The sequence below is a fragment of the Cryptotermes secundus genome, unplaced genomic scaffold (genome assembly GCF_002891405.2).
Source record: "Cryptotermes secundus unplaced genomic scaffold, Csec_1.0 scaffold26, whole genome shotgun sequence".
Lineage (NCBI taxonomy): Eukaryota > Metazoa > Arthropoda > Insecta > Blattodea > Kalotermitidae > Cryptotermes > Cryptotermes secundus.
In genome coordinates this window covers 1,701,153-1,718,556 of record NW_019743656.1, presented here as the reverse complement: position 1 = coordinate 1,718,556, position 17,404 = coordinate 1,701,153, and the positions used below count along the sequence as shown (strand labels likewise).

Below are 17,404 nucleotides of genomic sequence, written 5' to 3'. Positions count from 1 at the left end.
AGCGTGTAGTCTGGTATTCAGAAGATGGAAGTATTTTCGTCCGAAATATCTATACCCAATCATAAGATTTCACGGTGTCATAACCCATTATAACGTAGTGTGTATAGCCGTTGCTATGCAACGATCGTGAGATGAGCTGTTATACGAGACCAGTTTCTGGACAATGGCTCGGCAAACACGTCCCCGCGGTAACGGAAAACCGTTAGCACACGGGAATTAACGGTGTTCCCTGCGCGGTCCGTGCCAAGAAGAAGAGAATTCGGGCGGCTAAATCAGTTAATAGTTGGCAGTCAGTTCTGTACGGGACTTGAACACAGAAGCAGAGAGATAACCATTGTTAAAAGTTGTTACCAGGAAACGTCTAGCCAAAACTGTGCAGATTGGCGAAGACTTAAGAGTGTGCTGTAGTGATTTATCAATCGTGGAAAGCAGCAATAGTGTTATACACGTGTATGTAGTTAGACCTGTAAGTGGTCAATAAATCCATTCACCAATCTATATCGCTCCTACACGTGACAGTAATATGGATCTTGAATGACGTTTGTCATGAGACATTTCAGGTTCTCAGAACCGTGCTTAGGAAGATTATTGTGCTGTCCGTTGTGACGCCGTATAGTCTGATAAATAGTCATCAACCTTTCGAAAGCAGCAGCTTCCTCTAAGACGTTGGTTAACTCTCTACCAGACTACACGAAGTCACTACACAGAAGACATTAATGTTCGTGTGTGTTCCTAGATCCTCTGAGCTTAACACGTCCATTCTGAAGCTACGGACTCGAAAACAGTTCTGAAGCCATCGCCGTTATCAGGATTGCTCAACACGTCATGTGGGGATTCTTGCGTATGTAAATAGGACTATTTACAGACTTAACAGCAAAACAAGGCACTGATATTGCATTCTGGAACCATCTTTATAAACAGAAAATGCGTAGTAGGTGGTTTCTCTGTAGCGCCCTCGAAGCCCTAAAAAGTTCATTGGATTCTCCTGCGTCATAAGGAACATACTGACATGTACGCTTCATAAGTCGGGGCACGCGGTTGAGGCACTATGCTACAAACAGGGTTGCATTCCCGATGAGGTCACTGGATTTTTTCAATTTACCTAATCCTCGCAGCCGCACTATGGCCCTGGGGTCGACTCAGCCCTTAACAGAAACGAGTACCACGAATCTTCCTGGGGAGTAACGGGCGGCAGGTGCATGAGGCTAACAAACTCACCGCCATCTGTGAACCGATTGCCTAGAAAATGTGGGAGCCTCGACGTCTCACAACCGTATGGGCCTTCATGGCCTGTTACAGGGATATATTTTTTTACAAAACAGTGCGCCACGAACAACCACAGGACGACATCAAAGAACCTTCTCAAGAAAGACAGGCGGCACAAGTTCGGCCCCCGTCAAGAGAGGTGATAAGAGAGAGGACGCGAACCTATTTTGTTTATAAATTCTAACTTAAATAACAAATGTTAATATATATATATCAAGACAGCCGCTACAGTTGTGAAAACTTTGGATTTTGTATCCATTTGTATATTGTCAACATTATATATATATATATATTTTTTTTTTTCCAACATTCAGAACACCTAGTGTAATAGTGATTTCCAAACTGTATCGATATCCCTCTGATGGTGGTCTCTAAGGACCGAAACATGTAAGGGCATGAAGAATTGAAATAAAAAAACTTCACCAGTCACACTAGACGGAATTGTTTTATCTTTGATAATATTGTTAGTGTGACGGACCAGAATGAAACAAATAATTTTTTTTTACACTTCACAGGTTATTATGATGATAAGATGCCGGAAAATATGATCGCATAGATGAGAAATGCAAACAAAATTTTAGTCGGGAGTACTGAAGGGAAGAGGCTACTAGAGGATATTGGTGGGAAGACCAGAAGGAAAAAGACCACTAGGAAGACCAAGACGTAGGTGGGTGGTCAATATTAAAATGGATCTTAGAGAGATAGAATAGAATGGAATGGACTGGATCAAACTATCTCAGGATAGGGACCAGTAAATTGCACTTGTGAACGCGGTAATGAACCTTCGGGTTCCATAAAATGTTGGGAATTTCTTCAGTATCTGCACAATTGGCAGCTTCTCAAGAAAGGCTCAGCCCCATGACTGAGTGATAACATATTCTAATTTTGCTGTAGATCGTTTTTAACAATTATAATTGGGCTGTTGAGTAAGCACGCAAATAAGTAAGAATTTTCTCTTCTCCACAACGTCCAGACCGGCTCTGGGGCCCACCCACCTCCTATCCAATGGGTACCGGGGACTTTCCCCGGGGGTAAAGCGTCCGGGATGTGAAGCTGATCACTCACCTCCAACTAGTCCCAAGGTTAAGAAAATTTGGGTCTATGTATCTACTCCCCATACGCCTTCATGGCATAGTGCTTAATTAGTTAAGGACAGGGCCATCTTTACGTATTATTATTATATCTGAATAATGGTAAGATTCCGAAACGTCATGGATCTCAGGGCAAAAGAAATAGAATTTTCTGGCTTCTTTGGATGGTAATACAAAAGGATCTTAAATGAAACATCTGGCTCTTAGGTCAAGCCACTTGTGTATAAATCATGCATCTGTGTAAGATACCGGCAGTTAATTTTTTAAAACCAGTTAACTTTTATTTACTCAGCACTCAACAGTCAGTTTATAAAGTTCGAAGTCCGTCAGCGCGCAGTTTATAACTCCCAGCTTTCATTGTGTTCTCAAATTATGATGATATCACAGAGTACCTTGAAACGTGGACCTCAGTGCATTAGTTATCTTTTGTATGTAGTCAGAGTATCAAAAGAATTCAACCTTATTTATTTTCCCACGAAGAAACAATTAGATATAGTTCATAATTGTTTGTCAAGGTGATTCACAGTTGAAAGTGTTATTTCTCGTCTGTACAGGTTTGTTGAGGACTGACTTTATGATCTATGTGCATGATTTTTACACCTTTTCTAGATTACGAGACATGTATTGAAACCCAAACATGTTTTCTTCTCAGTTTACCTTGCATATTTTTTGTATAATTAACTCATTTCTTTCCTACTAGCTAGAGTTGGTTGCGTAGCAACAACGTGGGATCTGTAATCCCCCTCTTGAACAACTGTATGTAAACTTGAAACAAATGCGTTTAAGTTAAATAATGCATTTCCCCTTATAATTTATTTGTTGAATTCGCTTGGCTCTAAGAACATACAGTGGCTGTTTTCCTGTACATTAACCGACTGCTCTTTGTAATGAAAACGAAATGTACTCAATTCTTAGACACTATTTAGCTTCGGATTTTATGTAGCTTATTATTCAGACGAAATTAGAGAGTTTCATTATTCTTTGCAGCATATTATTCAGGAAAAATTCACCGTAGATATGGTTAATATTCTTTGTAGCTTATTATCCAGAAGAAATTCACCCTAGAAGGGGTTAATATTCTTTGTGACTTATTATTCAGGCGAAATTCACAATGTTTAATATTCTTTGCTTTTAGAGATGCACTGTCGGCCATATAGAGTTTAAATTCTAACGGAAATTAAAGGGAATTATATACTATTTTCTTTTAAAGGACAATAATTTAGGATATCTCTAAAAATTATACAACCAATATGAAATATTTCTCATAAAACCTGTAGACTTCATCAGTGCTACTTCATTATGATGGCAGGGGCAAAGGCATTTCTCTTCTCCACCATGCTGAAATCACCCGCTCTCTCGTACCCAGACAGTTGACGTTTTCCTCCGCGTTAAAGCGGCCGGAACGTAACTCTGGTCACTCGCCTTAATCCAATGCCAAAGTTAAGAATTCGTGGACTTGTATTCCTTTCACATGACACGTCATTTGTGCGATAAGAAACGTTACTTTCTGACTAGAAGTATTGATGTCAGTAGCAGAAGTGGGCACTGCTAGCCTTGTTTAGATGCAACAAGCAATACTAGCACGGAGTTACTGATAAAACGTCCGTATCCCAGTGACAAGTATGAAATAATATTGATTTCTTCTCGCACGGCGTCTTCCGGAAGCACTGTACGAGAGCTGAGTTTATCTTGTTTCACGAACCCAACAACGAATCTATCATTCTACCATGCTACGTTATATAGCACAGTCGGTACAGCGTCGGGCTACAGGCCAGACGGCCCGGGTTCGATTCCCGGCAGGGGGAAGACTTTTCTCCACAGCGTCCAGATCGACTCTAGGGCCCAGCCTCCTATCCAATGGGTAGCGCTGCTCTTTCCCAGAGAGTAAATCAGCAGGGGCGTGAAGCTAACTCGTCACCTCAATCTAGTGCCGAGCTCAAGAAAGGTGGAGCTATGCCTCCACTCCCGCATATGTCTTCATGGCATAATGTTTAACTAATTAAGCACAGGGACGACTTAACCTTTTTACCTTTACCAGACTACGTTAGAAACCATAAATACATAAAACTAAAAGTTATTTTTTATTTTCTTAGTGGAGTGAGACTGAGTACACTCGGTACCGCGGTCACTACAGGCCTGTTGTACCAGCAAGTGGTGGAATGAAGATTGGCAGGGGAAAACAAAGTACTCAGAGAAAACCTGTCACAACGCCACTTTGTCTACCACAGATCCCACATGACTAGATCCGGGCTTGAACCAGGGCCGCGGTGGTAGGAAGGCAGCGACTAACCGCCTGAGCTATGGCGCGGCCAAAAATATTAAAGTACTGTCGCATGTCGTGAATCCGGAAGGGATACTTCTATGGAAACGCAATAACAGTGGGCCTCTGCATAGGAATTGCCGAAACAACAATCGCGTTTCACCGGATATGAAAGGACAACAGAGGGAGCGTTACGTAACAACGGATGAAACCAAACACTTCTGTATTCTGTATTGAGTAAGGCTAGCATTTCCTAAGCAACGGATTGTTCGTTGCGCAGCAACGGATGAAATTAACCCTTCGATAAGGTATCCCCTATTCCTTCCGAAAGCTGGAGTGTAGTGTGTGTAGCTCCGGCGAGAGTTCAATATCACGAGTATCACAAGAGATTCCGAGTGAAATCACAGTTCTTAAATCACAGTAGAGATTCTGAGTTTTGTACCCACAATTTTGGATTCCACTCGACTCAGCCTCTAACAGAATTGAGTACCAGGAATTAATTAAATAATTTTCCGGAGGAGTAAAGCGCGGCCGGCGCGTAAGGCTCACAACCTTACCGCCATCTTTGAGCCGATTGTCTAGATAATCTGGGACCCTCAACGTCTCACAGCCCGATTGGCCTTCACGGCCTGGTAAAGGGATAGCTTTTTTTCTCTCTCTCTCTCTCTCTCTCTCTAGCGAGATAGAAGCAGGTTGTGCTCAGACTTAGCAGAAGAGTTCCAGAGTGTACTAACGGTGCAATAGCGCTCTAAGTAAATAATTGTACGAGTGTGTGTACAAATAAGCGTCCAATAAAAGAATTCGTTCCGATCCGAAGACCCACGCAATTTATTCCTGCCGCGTCACACAGGCGACACGTTGCAGTACTTTCGCTGTAGACACCAGTAGATTTGGAGCTGCCGGTTAATACCGTACCAACCAAACGGAAGAAACGTTGTACGACGATCGTTGAGCGCAATCGACGAGCGTCAGAGAGAATATACATCATTTCAACCGTTCCTGGTAGAGGCGCTACTGTCGAATATAGGCGGAGTGTTACCACCACACCACTGAGGGATAACCAATCAGCGCTAGTATTTTGCTTTCCGTCATCAAAGGTGGGAACAAATCTAGTGTAATATTTACTTCCTATCAGTGCAGAAGAGGACCAAAAGCAATACGTCAGATTCAGATTTATACAGTGGAGTTTAGGAGGTGTTAGTGAACAGAAGGAAAGTTTACAGTGCTAATTCGTGAGAATCCATACTGTCATACTGTTTTCTGTGGACTGATTGCGTGGTGTGTATTTATCTGTGTCCGTCTGAGTTAAAGCAACATGAATCTGTCATTTGCTGGGTGTGGGTTTTTGGGAATATACCACGTTGGTGTAGCTGGATGTTTCAAGAAATATGCACCTCATCTGCTTCTTGACAAGATATCGGGAGCATCAGCAGGGGCAATTGCAGCTTGTGGTCTATTATGCGACTTGCCATTAGGTTAGTGCACCTTTGCTTTATTTAGTTCTTGTAGTTTCATACCTTCATAAACAAAGCCATTACAAATTAATTTAGAATCCAATTCCTACTACAAACGTTCGGCCTACAAGAAAATCTTGGAATTATTTTGATGAATCACTACTCCTATTTGACAGTCACAAATTTTTAAGACTCTTATGACTAGACCAATGTTTCTCAACCTCCGGGTCGCGGCCCGGTACCGGGCTCTCGTCTCCTTCCCGTTAAAAGAATTTACTAGGCCGCGGTCTGACAACCACTGGACTAGGTGATGGTGTTTATTTTCAGAATTTGTTTTAAGGACTTACGTAACGTAAGAGGTGGCGTTATCAGTCAAGAGAAGACGTTCTTCTGGGGCGTTCGCAACGGACCTGCATGAAATTTAAATTTGTTGATATATTCCTCGTTTGTTTAAAAAAGGGCAGCAGTAACGGGTACATACACGATGATCTGCATGCGTTTCTGGGCGCAAAACTCACAAATTATTTTTCAGAGTGAACATTGTTTTCAGCAAAAGTTGTAGCAACCAAGTCCTTTTTTTTTTCAATACGTCTTGTAGTTTTGGAGATATTTACACAAAAGTAAGAATTGGAATCATCATACGCTTGAAATGTTGAGTAACCTGTAAGGATAAAGCCAAAGTTGCCTCTCTGCTTAATTAAGCACGACAACATGAAGACTTATGTGAGAGTGGTATATGTGTACGTAATTCTAATCTCGGCACTAGATCGAGTTGAGTGGTAAGCTTCACGCTTCGGCGAGAATTTCCTGACTTATTTTATCATTTAGATGAAAATAGTTGTTGCTACATGCACTACTTCAGTGCTGTCCAACGTTCTTATGTACTCGGGCACAATTCACTGGTGCCTGTGGAGGTGTGGGTGCCACCACACACTACTACTACTAGTACTTTTACTACTACTAATCATCATCATCATCAGTAATCTGTCAGGCGACAGTCTCTTCCAAAACAGTTTCTCCACTTAATGCGATCTTCTGTTTTTGGAAAGAGACTATCCAGGAAAAGTGATAATGTGGTAGTTTTTCCATTTGCTTTCCACATCGCAGTACAACAGCCGTTCAAACCACTCTGGTCACGCCTGTTGCTATACGAACTTGAACCATCTCGAGCATCATTTGCTNAATAATAATAATAATAAAATATTTCGAAAATATTTAACAGTAATCAGACGTTCAAAAATGTCTCTTGTCTTAGAATTTGAATTAATATTAATAATCGACTCAATTATATGTGGTTACGGAGGGCGCCAGAAAAATATACCACGGGCGCCGCGTTGGACAGGGCTGCACTACTTGCTTCAGCATTCAAGAACTTCATTTAGCCCACACAATGTGTGTATGTATGTATGTCTTAAGTATTAGGATTTTCGGAATAAACAGGGAGTATTTCCCAGAGGACATTAACCGATTAATGTAAACGCGTTTTTCTTCGAAGTGGGACCGCGTTGTTTTAGTGGTATTTAGACGAACTCACGGCTTCAAAAAGTTTATCAATGGAAATCGTACTCGGGGAGAAAGGTTTATTCTTAAGACCATGTGAAAGTAGGAGTACAAATGTAGGTGACCGCTGTTGTCTGTTGAAGATTGTCCGCTCTGTACACAGTTGTATGAGCCTCGTGATAAACTAAAAAAATGAAGCAAGGAGGGAACTCAGTCACCATGGTTCGATCCCCTAGGAATCCGTGCTGAATGCTAAAGTTGGACAATTGGTATGTGACAGAATGGGATGCAAAGAAGTTTCAGTGTAGTCCACCTGCAGTGTGTTCGTATCCACAACAGCTGATTCGTCCCTTCAGTATGCCAGTGTCAAGATCAGTGATAGACTCAGTCTAAAACAACTTAGGAAATTAGCGTATAACGTATGACGTAGCAGTTTTGGAGCCTTCATTTTATTATTGCATCTTGATTTTGAAAGTCTCGGGTCGTACCACTGCTCAAGCGGTTAGTTACCGGCCTTCTACAACGGTGGTCCGGGTTCGAACCCAGGCCAGGTCATTTGGCATTTGTGGTGGTCATTGTGGCACCGTTGCAGGGTTTTCCCATAGTACTTCGGCTTTCATTTTTAATTCTCATTCCATCAACTGCTCCATGACGCTGTATAGCCTCGGTAGACAGCGCCGTTAAGTAAAAATAGCCTTAAGGATTACGGAAACGACTGTTGGATATAAAACGTTTCGTTTTTCTATACTATGTTTATTGGGAAAAATTTTCTGCACCGGTAAACGTTTATGAATTACGTGAACAGAAACTCATGTAGGCCTTCAAGTAAAGAGCCTATTATTGATGAACGATTTTAACCGAAATGGGAATGTGTCCACAGATTTAACTAAACTCAGCGGTATAGCATTTAATGAAAATCGGTTCAGCGAAGGCACATTTTTTTTCAACTCTGTTGCGAGAACGCCAAAACGAATTTTCAAAATGTATGTAGGCCTGCTTCATACCACTCCAGTGTTATAAGCCTATTTTCGTTTTTCCGCACACTATTACAGCTAAAATCTTAAAAGACACATGCCATTCATTCTGCTTTAGCTACAGTTCTTGAATCATTTCTCGTTTTTATTTTCATCGTGTTACTGTTCATTTCGGCGGCACAGTGGAGAATCGACGCTGTGGCCTTGATCTTGAGAGTCCTTCAGTCTCTCCTCCTAATTTAGTAATGACTTCATCCTGTGACGTGTAAACTGCGCGCTTCTAACCAATTAAAATAATAGTGACATTTTAAACTTTTATTTTGCACACACAGTGTATTTATGTGACCTGCATGATTCTCACAATAAACAGCGGCTGTTTCCCTAAACAGTATTAACCGGTTGGTCTTTGTAGTGGAGACATAATGTGTTTCCTGTGAGGTACGGACTGAAAATTTATAGTATTTAGTGAATTTCAAAGTAAATTACTGCATATTGTGCCTTCACCGTGAGAAGACCAGGATTCTAAAATTATTCTACCGTTAATTGTCTCTCGGTTTCGAAATTTCAACACGAAAACTCCTGGTCATATCATATTCTATCATCATTTAAATTAATACGAAGAAGATTTGAAGCAATTTATATATTTGTTGTATGCAGTTAGGCCTCTAGGTCTTTGTTATACACGTGATTTAATTAATATACTGTCTGTATGCAGCGTGAGATTGTCGCAACACATTATGCCTGTAGAGCTGTGCACGCTCTATTTACCATAGGTGATGTATCTGCGAACAGTAGTCTCGTATTTTTTTTTCTTAAAAACAACACAATTTTTGGAAGAACTTAATGACACCTGTGTTTTTGTATTTTTTCGAAATTGAATTTTATTGTTGAATTGTGAGTACGCGGGGTCCCTAGTATCTGAATATTCCGTTTCTAGTTTTTCTTGGGAGGGGCACATGGCGTCAGAACAGTGCCTCAACCAGACCCCCATATTGTGACACTCCTTAAAATTCGATTTCATGATTCCATGGGCGCCGGTGGGGGGAAGCCTTGCATTTATTTCTTTCACTAGGATATTTTAAAACAATCAAGGTACTTGCCTATTAGCAAGTGATCAAGTAGCTATTTCTATTTCGTCCACTACGTTAGCGCTGTATACTTCAGAAGTTTATTTGTAAAAATTAAACCCATAACCTGACATTACAGTTTGCCTCCAACAAATCCACGAGGTTAGATTTTTCTTTAAGTTAGGCATTTTGTTCTGTTTTGGAAAGGCTAGACTTCTGATTTTGTTTTTAAACTTCTGCTGTTTCCGTCGCTACATAATAATCAGAATGTCGGTAAAGTTGTAAAGTTACTTGGGTCGTTCAGTAACTCACGGGTACCAAAACGATAACCGAAAAAAATACAAAAATCTGGAGTTAATACCAAACAAGAAGTGATTCGGGGAAGAACTAATCGTCTACTTTTCCTGATACGACACGCACCGCATGGAAAACGACGCGTCCAAAAATTCCCCTATTGCCGCGATAAAGTTTTTGCCGAGCCGCTGCTTAGCAACGATAGTGGGATTTCTAGCGAACCGTTGCCTAGCAACAATAGGAGATACACATACATACACACAGACCGATGGGAGGGATTTATGAAGTACGCCGTTCAATCTGGCGCCGTGATATACATACCAAGTTTTATGAAGACTTGTTCAGGCTTTCAGAAACTTATTTTTTTTTTCAAAGTAAGATATGTAAGCAGAAAATTAAAATATTTCACATATTTGTGAACCGTGAACACTCAAGGACGATCAGTAGGTGTAGCCCTAAACGGAAGTTTGTAAGAAAAATTTCTGGCTGCTCCCTCCTCCTCCCCCTCCCCGGAAACAATCCACACGGCATGTATTCATTTCTGACTTCGTTTAGAGCTTCCCATCTTCGGTAGTTCTCTTCCTGGTCCTTGCTTCTTCTCTGTCCTGTTGTCTTTGAGACTCCAGTCAAGCGGAGCACTGCCTACCTAGCCCTCCCCTTTCACCATGTATGCTAAATCCATTTTCTTTGCAATTTCTTCCTCCCCATATTAACTTCAGTTCCGTAGGATGGAGATTTCTTGTGGCCACCAAATGTTACGATGGTGAGCCAGTAAGTAGGCCACAAATGGATATAAAACGTAAAACATGGGTGATATGTGAACGTGGAGAAAAACACATATTTCTCGTCATATCCTCCATCAACATTGATACACTTGTCCCATCACTTTACCAATACGTCGAAACCCGCAGCATGGAAGTCTTCTGACTGTTGTCTTAGCCACTTCCGCACCTCTGTTTCAACCTCTTCATCAGCGACGAAACGTTTGCCACGTTTCTCGACCCAGTTGTGAACCGCTTTACGCGACAAACACTTCCCACGGTTAAACAGGGAAACTTTCTTTATGAATATCCTTTGACTCGAATCCTTTTGCCCACAAAAAAGAACGCACAATAGAACTCTGCTCTTCTGTTATACAATCTTCAAGCACGGTCGCCATTTTGACTACTGAAAGCATCCTCTGAACATGCGCCTGCGCGTCTGCTATCTAGACTCTCATGAAGCTGGACTGTGCTGCTACCTAGTGATACACATAGAAAACCTATTAGGTCCATTACATCTGTTTTACTTCCATTTGTGACCTATTTAATGACTCTCTCTCGTATAATTCCTCGCTGTTTCTCTCACTCTTTCCAGTTAATTATTCGCCGTCATCCAATCGTTGGATTCTGTATAGTTCAAGCTACTCACAGCCCTTTGATAAAACTATAGATAAATGTATTTCTTATATTCAAAATAAGTAATGTTGGTGTTGACCCAAACAGAAATGTGTATATCCGTTTTAGGTTTCTTTATTGCTTTCCTCATTTCCTGCAGGTAAATGCCAAGACCTTGGCCACATCCTTTTAAACTCATTAGTATTCAGTCGTAGAGTTACTGGAGGTCATACTTTGAATTCGTCGTTATATAAACGACAAATAAAATTTAGAAATATCTGCCCTGTTGGTGGGAAATGTTCGTGTTAGAACACGTCTGGGATAGAAGAATCATTGGTGGGAAAAGTAAACTTCCAAACAGGTTTTCCTTTGTCCAGTCATTAGAAGTATCTTAATGAACTTTGAACTCCCAGTTGGAGATTGGTGCTTTGCCACAAGTGTCTTTGACATATGTACACAAAGGACGCACGTGCGACGTCTGACAATAAGCGACTATAAGCATAAACATATCTGGGTAACACTAGATAACAGGCCACTAACATCATTTCGTTTCTTTTATAACTCGCTATCGCTGAGTAAAAAATACGCTCTTAGTTGCAAGACTCATCTTGCCCTTAAGCATGCGGGAGTGGTTGTATAGATTCATGTTTTCTCGAACCTCTGCACTAGTTGAAGGTGAGTGGTCATCTTCACTCCCCGGCCGCTTTACCCCCGGCGAAAGAGCCCCCCCCCCGTGCCCATTGGATAGGAGGCTGGGTGGGCGCAACAGCCAGTCTGAACGACATGGAAAGGAAAAAAATCTTTCCCTTACTGGGATTCGAACTCCGATTCCTCTGTCGCCAAGCCCATAGCTAGTCGTTTTACCGACAACGCTATCCTGGCTCCTGTTGTTGTTGTTGTTGTTGTTGTTGTTGTTGTTGTTATTATTATTATTATTATTATTGTTATTGTTATTGTTATTATTATGTTTGTTCCATCGAGCAGTACTTTTCAGAACTTTCGAAGTTCATAGCATGCATATTCAAGGAATTCGTGATTTCAAAGTGTCCCGTAAGGAGTAAAAGGGAAAAGTGGATGAACAGAAGTGACCTGTGGAAACCGTAGCAATATATAAAAATAAAAAAAAAAGTAAAGCTATCCCTGTAACAGGCCGTGAAGGGCCATAGGGTAGTGACGTTGAGGGTCCCACATTTTGTTGACAATCGGCTCAAAGATGGCGGTAAGATTGTCAGCCTTACGCGCCGGCCGCGCTTTACTCCCCAAGAAAATTATTTAATTAACTCCTGGTACTCATTTCCGTTAGTGGCTGAGTCGATCCCAGGGCCATAGTGCGGCTGGAAGGATTAGGTCAATTGAAAAAAATCCAATGACCTCATCGGGACTTGAACCCGGGACCTTCCGGCTTGTAGCATAGTGCCTCAACAACTACCGCGTGCAATATACAGGAACTGTCAAATTTTGACTTTGAATTTTTAATGGTATTTTACTAGTAACGTAATGCAGTCAAATGTTAATATGAGGGGAGCATTAGTGTATGGATGCGCTGTTGGCAATACGGAGCACACGCAGTGGAGCGAGCAGCAAACAGGTATGAACCGTTGCGCTGTTCAAAGGCTGCAAAAACACATGTTCAGGGACATAGACCAGTTCCAGAAAAAAAATGAGCGATTTCCCCTCACCCGCCCCTCCTGTTGGTGGACGTCATTGCTATGGTTCAGTACCGACAGAAGAAAGTTGAAAACATGGCTCACATTGCTGGAACTGTGTGCGCAAGTAGAGGTCTTTGTACCCATTGTGCATTTAGCATCGAGGGTAGTAACTACAGGTCAAGTTGACCAACAAATAACAACAGTACAGCTTGTACAGTCAGACTCCTGACGATTGATAAGAAATCAGCTCTTTCCTAGCGTTTTTTTTTTTTGCGGATTCCAAGAAGAGTAGTCCAGAAGGAACCCAGTCACAACATGAATGCCGATCACCCTTTGCCGAGAGGTTGCTTTTACCGTTCTGAAGGCTTCGCTTCCTGAGTCGACCCCAGGGCCAGAGTGTGGCTGGAACTATTAGGTCAGCTGAAAAATTCAACCTCATCGGGAATCGAACCTGCGACCTTCTTGCTTGTGGCATACTGCCTCAATCAACAACTCTCAGCTTCTAACAGAAATTAGTACCAGGAGTCTTCCTGGGGATAAAGGGCGGCCGGTGCCCAAGGCTGACAACCTCCATCTGTGAGCCGATTGTCTAGAAACTGTGGGAGCCTCGATGTCTCACAACCCTATGGGCCTCCACAACCTGTTACAGGGATGATTTTACCTTTTATTATATTGAAACCACAGCTCTGTTAGTATGTTGACAAGATATCATCACTGGTCCCTATCCAGAGGCACATGAATCCACTTCACAACCCCTCATCCTGTTTGTTGAAAACCCATTTTAATATTATCCCCTTAGATCTTTTGAAGTAGTCTTTTTCCTTCAGGTTTACCTGCACCAAGCATTATATACAATCCCCTTCTCTTCCATATGTGCTACATACTCCACCAATCAAATCCCCTTTGATTTGATTATTCTAATATGTGGGAAGGAGTACAAATTATAATGCTCCTCATTACGCAGTTTTCTCCAGCTTTGTGTTACTTCCTCCCCTTTAGGTATAAATATTCTATTCAGTACCCCATTCTCAAACACCCCCATGTTAGGCAGTGAGTTTCAAGCCCATGGAAATCAACCAGTAAAATTACAGTTTTGTATATTTTATTCTGTCAGGACATGAACCTGACCACTCACCTGGAAATAATGCTGACAGAAATACATGAATCTACTCTATATGCCCACTCCCCCGTACGTCTTCATGGCATAGTGCTTAATCAGTTAAGCACAGTTACAACTTTAACTTTACCTTTATATTTTATTCTGTACATATTTAGATTGCAGATGGGAAAACCAAAGTTTCTGAAGTGAATGGTAGCAAACATGCCCTGAGTGTAATATGCCTTGAATTTCTTCATTTGAATGTTGTTCCTCCTTTAAAGCTGCAGCCATTAATAAGTAAAGCAGCTGTATTCTGGGCTACAAACGGTCACTTCTACTTTTATTGTATATAAATCATGCATAATGAGATCAGACACACTGANTCCGCAGCTATTCAACTGCTCTGAAGATGGAGGCGCTACGTTCCTCCGAAACGTCGGCCAAAACGAAGAATACACGGTGCCTAAACCCAGAAGACAACTTTCTTCATTGTCATCGCCGTGAAAACCTCAAAACTAAACATTCTCTTGTTTGTAGTATTTGAAGTTTTCGTATCAGTGGCTGGGGACACACAGTAGCGTAGTTGATTGAAGCACTATGCTACAAGCTGGAAGGTCATGGGTTCGATTCCCAGTGAGGTCATGGAATTTTTTCAATTGACCTAATCCTTCCAGCCACACTATGGGCCTGGGGTCGACCCGGCCTCTAACAGAAATGAGTACATGAGTACCAGAAATATTCCTGGAGGTGAAGAGCAGCCAGTATCTAAGGCTGATGAGCCTTACTTCCATCTGTGGGTTGATCATCTATAAAATGTGGGAACCTTGACTTCTCTCGACCCTATGGGCCTCCATGGGCAGTTACAAGGATAGCTTTGCCCTACAGTTTTTTTTTGGCCATAGTGGTTTTTATGAAGAGCTCCATCTTCTGAGATATAATGCCATATAATCTACCAACATTTCAGAGGAAAGTGTCGCCTCCAGAGTGCTCACTTTGCATGCCACCTGCTTTCACACTGGTTTCTTGCTGGACTTAGTCTTCATCCCTGAAGATGGAGGCAGCATTTTCCTCCAAAATGTCGCTTGACTTTCAACGAACTACATGGCATTATATCCCAGAAAAGAGAACTCTTCAAACACTCTCTTATTTGAGTTATGTCTGCTTTGTAGTTACAGCTAATTGCTAATTAATGCCCTTGAGTATTTTAATTAATACACAATTAAGTCAACTATTTTTAATTATGGAGTGCAAAAGGAATCTCAATAACATTCCTCATCTGTGTGTTCTGTAATGACCTACTGCCTTTGGAATTATGGATCCTAACCACGGACAATGTCTGTTGTGGTCTGGCAGATGCACTGCAGTGGCATCAGCAGTAAACATTTTATTATCTAATCACACGTGTAATATAAACATGTGGATTGGAATGCAAACGAGGGGAATCTGTCTGTAGTCTTCTAGGTGAATTCTACATAATTCAGTATTATCAAAATACATACTGTGTTGTAATCAGCCTGGGGCCATCCCAGATGGTGATAGGTGTCTGAGAAATGCACATTCTTTTGTCAAAAGTTGGGTCATGTGAGGGGGTAGAGAACTAAAGTTTTCTCCTACCAGTTATTATTCTACCAGTGCTCCATATTCGTCTATCAATTGGAGGCTGGTTACAAAGGCCCATCTACGATCACAATACCAAAGGACTCAGTATCATTCCATATCTGTAGGCAAAAAGAGCTACACATTTCTTGATTTCCTTACAGAATGCAGGCTTTGATGTTTTTCTTCATATAAATGAATAGTAATTTATAGCACAGTGAGTTTTATAGTATAAAAAATAAATAACAAGCTTTTCTATAGGAATAAATACTTTTCTCACTTTTATACTTCAAGCTTGTATGAAAAAAGGTAATCATATTCAAAATGTCTAGAAAATAAGTAACAGTTCCAGCAAAGGAACACAAAATGATTTTATGATAATGGGTTAATGCATAAGATACTTACTGTTAAGATTGTGTATTTTGGCCTGAATGGTAAAAGTAAAATGGATTATTTTATGATTGCATTTGCAGAGGCAAAATTAAATAAAATAATGTTTTGGAATGTTTATCCCAGATGTAAAGTTTTTATGTAAGTTACTGAAAAGCTTGATGACACTGACATAATCAGTCTTCCAGCATCATTTAAGTTTTATACATGAGAAAATTAGTCAGGTTTGGTGTGCATTTTATGTAGAGTATTACTTATGTTGTGCCAGTATGAACCAAAATGAAATTCGCTTCTAAGGTTTTATTATAGACCTCGGTAACAAATCTCTTCAAACCCCTATGCTATTAAAATTACAGCCTTCTGGTGCAGCAGCTTTCTCCAAAATGTCAGTAATCACCAGATCTTATAAGACCATGATCTTAACGTTGCTGTGAGAAAGCGTAATCTTGTCCCATCTGTAGTTTGACAACTGAATTATGGATGTACACTTCGTCATCATTATCTACTAAATTTATGTACGTTGTCCATTGTCCACGGAAGATGTAAAAATCATCAATGATCCTTGGGTTTGTGTGTTTTGTGTGACACATTATCTGTCACTGGTGTACAATGGTTCCCCATGAACTGTCTACACATTATGACCTTGCACTTGACATTTCAGTAATTCAGCCTTGCCTGATTATACATAACTTTCTAACCACATTATGACTGGAAAAGGATTAAACTACTTGCCTGTTGCATAATATGGCTTTTGAGCTTATAATGACGTTAAACTTGATCACGTGTATTCATAGCTTCATGTCTAGCAACAGAAGAATTTAGCTTGGTACTTGATGTTGGTATCTAACAAGATTTATTGCTTGCATTGCAATGTTTAATTCTGAGGGAAGAGAGGATGCATTATCTTCAGTGAGGTGATGGATATTTTTGTATCCTGATCAAATGCAGTCATTAGTTTCATAAATCAGAGCAAGGGCATGTGGATTCCACCCAGTGAAGTTTAATGGAAAATATGGAATGTATCATACCTTAAGGATGAAAAAGTTTGGGGGCCAGTAGCTGTTCACAGCTGTGCTTTGTTGAAAATTCAAGATAAATAAGTTTGTAGTGTTCGTGAATATTAATGAAGGTTTTATGTTGTAAATGGGACAGCATTATTTTCCACATTAATTTTGTTAATGCAATTGCACGTTTTTATCCTTTCAGGTGAAATATTAAGCCATGTGCTGCGTGTGGTTGGTGAAGCTCGGCAGAGAATGCTTGGGCCCTTCAGTCCATCATTCAATATTCATGATCTTTTATTAGAAGGACTGAACAAGGTAATGTGAATACATGAAAGCAGACCTGAATTGATTCCATTATGTGTACTTGTGAAGACACTGAATCAC

The 17,404-nt window shown here is 40.8% G+C and overlaps 1 protein-coding gene across 2 annotated transcripts in view; it reads left to right on the top strand.

Moving 5' to 3' along the window:
• LOC111874154 (patatin-like phospholipase domain-containing protein 2) overlaps positions 1 to 17,404 on the top strand; it is a 67,149-nt gene that overhangs the window by 33,576 nt on the left and 16,169 nt on the right. Inside the window, exons 1-2 of one of the 2 annotated variants that reach the window (XM_023869399.2) lie at positions 5,723 to 6,092; positions 17,223 to 17,335. In XM_023869399.2, coding sequence (XP_023725167.1) covers positions 5,933 to 6,092; positions 17,223 to 17,335 — 273 coding nt within the window. In that variant the 5' untranslated portion in view covers positions 5,723 to 5,932. Of the gene's footprint in view, positions 1 to 5,722; positions 6,093 to 17,222; positions 17,336 to 17,404 lie in introns of those variants that run through there. The other variant, XM_023869400.2, reaches the window with a different exon arrangement.